Raw genomic sequence first — 8,712 nt, 5'->3', positions numbered from 1 at the left:
GGTTTACTTTTTTTAATCTATGTGAATAACTTATGTAATGGTACTTTCAAGGGAAACTTGGTTGCATTTGCTGACGACACTGCACTCCTTTATAAATCAAATTCATTAGCTGAACTACAAGAAGACATGCAGAACGACGTCAATGCACTTAGATGGTGGTTCACTCGGAATATGATGGTAATGAGTCCTAAAACAAAATTTATCATATTCAAACTAAGAAAAGATGTCCAATTTCCCTCCCCACTCAAGTACCATAACATCAAATGCTCCTTACTTGCTGACTGCGATTGCATGGACCTTGAACAGGTCAAGAGCATAAAGTACCTGGGTGTGTGGGTGGATAATAGAATCAGTTGGCATGAACACACAAGATATGTCAAGAAAAAATTGTTGAAATATGTAAGGATATTTTATCTTCTTAGGACTGTTTGTAATGCGGAACTGATGAGAAGGATCTACTTCGCTCTCATTAACTCGAATTTTGAGTATGGCCTGGAAGTCTGGGGGGGAGCATATAAGGCAGCTTTACAACCAATAATTATCCTACAGAAATCATTCATAAGAATTATGTCTTATAGAAGTAGATATGATCACTCTGCACCGGCTTTCAAAGAACTCAAAATACTGCCAATCAGAAACTTGTATATCTATAAAACACTAAAGCTTTTTTTCGATCGGAGTGGAGAAATGCGGTTGATTAATACGCGCAGGGTTGGGAGGAATCAGCTAGATGTGCAAGTCCCTAAACCAAACCTATCTATTTTTAAAAAATTCTTCTCTTACCTGGCACCAACATTTTTTAACAAGCTCCCTGTTAATATAAGAGGATGTAGGCAGAAGACATCCTTCTGTAGTTTATTGCATAAACACCTGATTCACGAAGATGTATCAAAGTATTATGACAACATTGTGTAGTAGAGCTGCAGGGTACATTATGACTGCACTAATCAAAAATTAAAAGGTATAAAATTGTTATAATCTACTCTAACAATAATGTTTTTCTAATGGCTGTTAAGCATAAAAAATCTATTGAACTTGTAATACTATTATGTGATCTATTGTACAATGTTATTAGTTTCCTTTTTGTAATGTTCAACTGATGCTGAAGTTTTCTTCTTTTTTTTTCTTTGCTTTTGTCGTTTTCAGTTTTTTAACTTCTTTCCTTTTTCTTTTGTTTTTGTATTGTTCAATTATTGTATCAACTTTTTTATCCGCCCAAACAGGTTCAGTAACCTTTGGGTTTATTTTCCAGTGTAAAGATCTTTTGTATTTTTCTTTTCAGGGTATGTTAGATATTTCAAGCGATTTTTTTGTAATCAGAAGTTAATGCATGCTCTGAAAGATGTACGTAAGTTATGTTAAAAATGGAAAATAAATTTGATTTGATTTGAATAACGCTTTAACTTTTGAATAAAAGAATTCTGTTCCCTGATCTGATTGAAACAACTTAACTCCCTTATTTTTAGGAATAATTGCCTCGAGTGCATCAAATACAGATTGACTTGACTTGTCTTTCAATGGTACACAATATGCAAATTTTGAAAAACAATTGATAACAGCTAAGATATACCTATAACCTTTATTAAAACGTGATAAACTGCACATCTTGATGAGATCGGCTTGAAGCAAGTCTTTTTCACTTTTCAACTCATATTTGTGAGTGGGATAGTTAACACGTGGTACACTATGAAGTTCTAACGCTATCTTAGATCTAATAATATTCATATTTACAACACAAAATCAAAATTAGTGGTGTTGGATGCTTGTCGCAGGACATACTGAGCAATCAGTTCAGAGTGTTGTTGGCACTCTATAATGTCCAAAAGGTAAAGTGTCCACACCGTTCTCTGCAATATATCTCTTATCGTCTTAAGGACTCAAGCAGATTTTTGCACATTATTCAATCTGATACATGGTGTGATTATAGGACCTCATCATATTGAATTTTTCAATGTGTTCACAATGTTCAATCAGCGATTTCTTATATAAATTAAAATTAAGTTTTCTACATTTCACTCCGGTCTGTACACCCTTTGCTACACATTTATTTACAGGTTCTTCATTCTCGTTACATACTAAATAAGAGTAAAGTTTTGATCAAAGCCCTACAAATTTATGGACGGGTTTTGAGGCTGTCTCATCCTTGAACTTTCCTACAACTTTATTTCTCTCCATGGAAAAGCATGGGTGGTAAGGAGGGTAATTACTAGTGTCGAAAAGGTTCAAATTTTCTTCAATCAACTGATACACGTCTTCCACTTTTACATTTAAAAGAAAACTATCGGTATTGGTCATACAGAGTTCTACGCGATCCCACAGTATAATTTTTTGTAATTTGCAATAGAAAAAGTCGTACATATGGAATTTACTCAACTCCAGTACGGAAAACCTGGAATAGACAGGCTTGTTCATTTTTAGTTCCAACTTGCGAGAGAAAACCATGATCACGTTTGAACTAATTATTTGCCAGCGTTTGCATAACGGATTTGAAATGTACTTATCTAACCATTTTTCATCCATGAAAATTTTAACATTTATATGCTTGTGAACAGATTGTATCGTCTTGCCAAAAATCAAATTACAACAGGCCTTGAAGAAGGATATTTAAAATTTATTTTCCGCGTTCTGTCTATTCCGGATATTGAAGTCGATGTAGCTTTTCAGCCAGGGAGATTGGGAAAAGCTAATGACGCGATGTACTCTTGATAATTGCAAGCCAAACTGAAGGTAGAGCTTTAAATTGAGGTAATGCACAATGTACTTTTCACGGTCAAAAAGTGTGTTCATGAGCTTTTTGGTTCCAGTTTGACCATTCTCATTTGTTTGATAGTTTGACAGCAATTTGTGTGGGGGTGTTTGGTGGCAAGTGGGAAGCTGGCATGCTTATCATGTAACTCTTTCGGATACTTGAGATCACATTCTATTATATATCCAGTTTCTGAATTGCTGTCCAAATTTGTGAAATCAAGCTTGGAAACTTCTTCCTCTGAGAGGAATTTGAAATTTCCAACAGGTAAGTTTTGGCTCATAGCTTCCGAGTATAAACTGTTTGCATCAATATAAAGGAGATAATTACTCGGTTTTGAAGGGTCATATGTCTCGGGTAGATGTTTGTTATTCGCCTCACAATAACGTTTACAGATAAATGACACCCTGCCCCTCATCACTGCCTCAAACATGAGATGCATGTCAGGATGAGTAATCAACTCTAGTTCGACTTTAGTGTGTTTCAACATACAATTCCAGGTAAAGTGTGCGAGGGAAACAAAATGAGTGACATCAAGGCCGTATGAGCTAAAAAGCGTAGACCTCATGGATTCAAAAACTTCCGCTAATAGAATCACGTCCAAACATAAATAGAAATCGTGATATTCACCAAGCGATTTCAGCTTTAATGTCAAGAACACTCTTTGCGAATGCTCATATTCTTTGCGAGACAGAGGTGTATCAGTTAAATCATTATGAAAACATTCGATGGGAGGAAGCGATGTTTCCGTGAATTTTTCGGGAAAAATCATGTATGAGTAAGGATATATTCCTTTTTTCAACAAGAGTTGTCTGTGTTCGCGTGGGGGGTCATGAAACACTGAAAATAAACGTTCAAACTTCTTTTCCATGTCTGTACTTTCCACTAACTTACGCACCAATACTTCAAGGATTCGCTCATGAGCTTGTAGGAATCTAAAAATTTTATTTTGCCTACTGAAAGTGTACAAAATCTCTCTGACGTATTTGCAATGCAGGAAATTTCTTTTCTGCATTTACTGAGTGCTTTCAGAATGAAATGTGAATCAAACCCGGAGAAATTGTGAAAATAACACAAAATGTACTCCGGAGTACAAGCCGATAAATTACAAGAAACGTGTGCCGCACATAGGTAATTTCCGGTTTCATGCGCGTGGTGATGACATTTAATATTGCTGTCTAAAAACGGTTCAGCACAAAGCCCGCAGTTTACCGAATTTTGAAATTCGCGCTCTTCACTTTCAGATAAATGTCGCATCGGAATTTCTCGTTTCATATCCTCATACAAAGTGTCGCCGAGATCTGTAATTTCCTGAAGAAATTTCTCCATGATTTTTTCATCTGAACTACTCGATCTATGGAGTACAGGTCTGTAAGCAATTTCCCCGTTCACATCGATAACAACAAAACAATAGCTGCAGGGTATATGTTGCACTGTTTTCTTTGTATAGCTATGAGTGATTTCATCCCAATCGGATTCATCATCATCTCCATTATTATCGATATTAACAACGTAAGTTTCTAAATCCGCGTAAATGGTGTACTTTTTCTTCAATGTGGCGGCTAGTTTCTTGAATTTAATTGTCTCTCCGCATTTAGGATATGAAACACGCTGTGATTCAAACTTGGAGCAAAGCTGTTCATGTTTCATCAATTTTGCTTTACCATTACAATTTTCAGATTTCTTCGATATAAATCTATGAAAACAGAAATTGCAAATGTGTACTTGACCATTGTGTTTTGAAAGGTGAGAGAAAAGACGCGATAATCTGTTTTTCCCGTTCCCGGTATCAATTAAACAGAAATGAGTTTTTCCTGCATCGGCTTCCAGCATTAAAAGATTAATTAGGTGCTTACGAGTGCGGAAAATGCTCGTACGGTGGGGGAAAAACTTTTTGTTGTCATACGCGATGACGTGAATTACAATATCCGGATTCAGCATTTCAAATTTCTTAATATCGCGTGTTGTCACCGGGAAATTTACACCTTGCGTATTAAGTGTGTGAGCAAACTTGCTCAAATACTTTACAGTCAAGCGCGAGTTCCTTGGTTTCCGATGGAAATACGCAAGGACTGACCATAAAAAGCATTTTTCATCAGACAGATTTTTGATATTTATAATACAATTTTTGTTTTTAAGAAATTGCAGTGTTTGAATGAAACTGGATGTGAATATTGGATTAAATTTTATCACATTCACATCCAGTGAGTCAAATTTCTTCAAAACCCAACCGCTGCCATGTCGAACAAAGTTGTCAAAAGATAACAGGATTTTTCTTATGGCAAACATGAAATGATCGTTAAAATCTTCATAATTCTCAAGCACGTTTAGCGCTATGTTGGAGTAACTATGAAGATTTATTAGAGATGAGACAGTCTCGCGAACATCATTATCTATCACCACTAATTTATACAATAAAACATTCAACACGATGAACCATTTCACATTGGCATCATGGCGCGCTGCATGCTCCCTAATTATATCAAAAACGTGCCGTTTCGATCTCTCGAGCATGTTTCCAATACCAATTTCCTCGGGATCGTTGATGGTTATGCGATGACGGACCGCTGCTGAATTGACGCCATGTAATCTTCTTTCCCTTGGCATGATGGTAGATTCTGAAAAACGAAAGAATAACGATCAGGTTGACATAGGATTAGAGTGATAGAGTACAACTGTATGTTTTTAAATCAGTTGTGAATTGGCATTGGTAGAAGAAGGCTGTGTGAAAATGATATCTCAAGATCACATAATGTTGCATAAAAGATTAAGATTATTATCTTTTGATAAAAGATGGACTAAATCTTCTCCACATTTGTCTGCAGAAAACTTGGCAAAAGAGGGATTTATATTCGCATGTGCACCAGACATTGTGCGATGTGTATTTTGTTCAATTTGTTTGGGAAAATGGGAGAAAGTGACATACCAGCAATAGAACATGCAAGGTACAGTCCGAACTGTGCATTGAGAAGGAAAGATAATATAACAATTGAAGAGAAGAATTTTGATAATAATATTCTACGCCAATATGAAGAAAGATATTTAACTTTTAATTATGTAGAAGATTCATCTGTTCAAAGAGAGTATTTTGAAAAGCATCATCTACATTGTGACTATTGTAAATCATTATCTGATAAAGCAGAGTATTTTGCGAGAAATGGTTATTCCTTACATAAAAATCACTATCTGCAATGTGTCTATTGCAAATATATTATCGAAAATCCATTTGAAAAAGTAATACATCTACCGTTTTGTTTTTATGAAGAGTGCAAGAAAGAAGCGCAAGGAGAGGATTATCCGGTTATACCACATCGTATAGATGAGCTAAAATTGCATGCATGCAGTATGCTGTAGAAGGTTTTTTATCCTCCGAGGACAAATATCCTCCCTTCCGAGGACAAAAACTGTCCTCCGATGACAAAAACTGTCCTCTGATGACAAAAACTGTCCTCCAATGACAAAAACTGTCCTCCGATGACAAAAATCCTCCCCTCCGAGGACAAAAATTGTCCTCCGAGGACAAATATTGTCCTCCGAGCACAATTTTCCTCTCCTCCACAGAGGATAAAATCAAAGTATAAATGTACTCACATGTGCTGGTTGATGCTGCGTGAATGACAGGTATCGACTGCACAGGTGTAAATACCGAGTATGCTTCCTTTTCAGATTGCTCGTTAACCTCTCAGGTATGTTGCCTCGACTAGAGCTCAACTGGTTATTAGGTCGGAAGCCGTGTTGAGAGGTGAGAAAATGCTGTGAAAACAATGAAATATTTAATAACTGATAATATTAGAAATCAATAAGCATCATGAGAGACAGGCTGGTATTCAAAATATAGATTGTTTGAGTGAGCCCTATGTTGAGACAAGGAGGAGATTTTTTTTTCACCTTCTAGCAGGTGTGGGTGTCACTCAGCAGACACCGTCCCATGCTGAGTTCTAGACAAGATTTTTTTCGTCTTCTAACACATGTCGGTCATGCAAGGATGCTATTCGAAAATATAGAATGTTTGAGTGAATGTGACAGTTTTTTATGATAGGAGAGAATACTTACAAATCTGAATGATGTTGATAACGATGTGGGAGCACGTGTTGTTCCATGCCTGGGGAAGAAATTTGAATTTTTTTCGCCTTGTAGCATGCTTTGCTCTCACTTGCACGAGCCTGGAACAGAGAAAGAAACGCATGGTACATAAACAGAAGTAATGAGAGGAAAATTGTCATTTACATCAGAGCCAGATTTGAGTATACTTCGCGTTGAGTTCTCCACCATCTTCTCAATCGTACATCTTACCAGATAGCTCACCAGCACACCAACGCATCCTCAACTACTGGCAGCGGAAAGCCGCCCTCGCTGCTGAGTCATCCGCTGCTGCACCCGTCCCCTCACCGCTCAGCGTGGAACCACCATTGCCAGGCAGCGAGATCGTGCTGGGGGACAGCCCTCTTCAACGTCTAGCTCCAGCTGCTACCTGGGCACAGTGGCGAGCAGTGCTAGCTACCCTCTCAAACAACATCAAGCAGAAGCAGGGGAAGAGGAAGTTGACGTTTGAGGAGGCTGAAGTTAGCGGGGATGAGGACGAGACAATCTACTCTCAAATAAAGGTTAGTTTCAACAAATATTATTAACTTGTATGTGTACAGATTCTTTAACAATCGAACATGGAAAAAATCTGTACACATACAAGCCTTTGATTATTATTATTATTTGATAGCAAGGAATATTATTTGAAGTGATTAGAAATTGAATTATTGATTAAAGTAATCGATCATGCATCAATTATTCGTTACAATATTATTTGAACCAATTAGAAATTGAATTGTTGATTAAAGTAATCGATCATGCATAAATTATTCGAAGGCAAGGAAATATTATTTGAAGTGATTAGAAATTGAATTATGAGATATTATTATTGTTTAAAGTAATCGATCATGCATCAATTATTTGTTACAATATTATTTGAAGTGATTAGAAATTGAATTATGAGATATTATTATTGTTTAAAGTAATCGATCATGCATAAATTATTATATGGCAAGGAAATATTATTTGAAGTGATTAGAAATTGAATTATGAGATATTATTATTGTTTAAAGTAATCGATCATGCATCAATTATTTGTTACAATATTATTTGAACCAATTAGAAATTGAATTATTGATTAAAGTAATCGATCATGCATAAATTATTTGATAGCAGGGAAATATTATTTGAACCAATTAGAAATTGAATTATTGCTTAAAGTAATCGAACATGCATAAATTATTCTATGGCAAGGAAATATTATTTGAAGTGATTAGAAATTGAATTATGAGATATTATTATTGTTTAAAGTAATCGATCATGCATAAATTATTTGATAGCAAGGAAATATTATTTCAATAACTGATATTACTCACTTTATGTAGAGAATGTCAATCTGATGATGTCAAGTTGAGATTATGACAATAATCTGATGTAGAGATTGTGTAGTGAATCTATTGATCAAGTTCTCTAGTATGATTTGCTCAATCTGATTTGATGATAATCTGAAACAAATAAGACACTAATCAAATATTTTTCAACAGAAACGTGCTGGAATGGAGGACAACTCATCGCTTGTCCCACTGATGGAGGAGGTGCGGCGAGGGGAGGAGGATGAGATGGACTTTGTCGCAATCGTTAATACACCAACAGCTAAACCATGGACGCCTCTCCGCGAGCTGGCGGAAAATGTGCCGCACAGTATCATCTCGGCTCGTGAGGAGACAAACCACCACGGCAGACGCATAATATTAAAAATAAACATTTCATCCACGAATAAAATCTCTGAGGTATATCTACCTCAGAGATTTTCGTCCATAATTTCTCCTGCAAAAGTTATTAAATTCAATGCTTATTGTAAGAATTTAGGAATAGTGGTGAAGCATGTCACTGCTACATGAACTGACATTAAGATTGTTAAAATTTAACAATCTTATTCTCAT

The 8,712-nt window shown here is 36.0% G+C and overlaps 1 protein-coding gene across 1 annotated transcript; it reads right to left on the bottom strand.

The window, feature by feature from the left end:
- Positions 1-4,681: 4,681 nt before the first annotated feature.
- Positions 4,682-8,318, bottom strand: LOC120352382. The gene is made up of 4 exons (XM_039432618.1): positions 8,146-8,318; positions 6,800-6,909; positions 6,338-6,499; positions 4,682-5,364 (listed from the first exon to the last, which is right to left on the bottom strand). The coding sequence occupies exons 2-4, from the start codon at positions 6,884-6,886 to the stop codon at positions 5,296-5,298; spliced, it is 318 nt and encodes a 105-aa protein (XP_039288552.1). The 5' UTR covers positions 6,887-6,909; positions 8,146-8,318; the 3' UTR covers positions 4,682-5,295.
- Between the last annotated feature and the right edge of the window lie 394 nt (positions 8,319-8,712).

Source organism: Nilaparvata lugens, chromosome 7 (genome assembly GCF_014356525.2).
Source record: "Nilaparvata lugens isolate BPH chromosome 7, ASM1435652v1, whole genome shotgun sequence".
Lineage (NCBI taxonomy): Eukaryota > Metazoa > Arthropoda > Insecta > Hemiptera > Delphacidae > Nilaparvata > Nilaparvata lugens.
Note: the sequence above shows the minus strand (reverse complement) of the source record. Positions and strands in the feature narration are given on the sequence as shown.

What these genes read in the sequence shown, in the direction of transcription:
- LOC120352382 (XM_039432618.1), bottom strand. Translation starts at nt 6,886, where the DNA reads ATGCTACAAGGCGAAAAAAATTCAAATTTCTTCCCCAGGCATGGAACA. An exon ending in TATCAACATCATTCAGATTT is followed by an intron (nt 6,500 to 6,799) that starts GTAAGTATTCTC and finishes TTGTTTTCACAG; the next exon opens with CATTTTCTCACCTCTCAACA. An exon ending in CGCAGCATCAACCAGCACAT is followed by an intron (nt 5,365 to 6,337) that starts GTGAGTACATTT and finishes TTCGTTTTTCAG; the next exon opens with AATCTACCATCATGCCAAGG.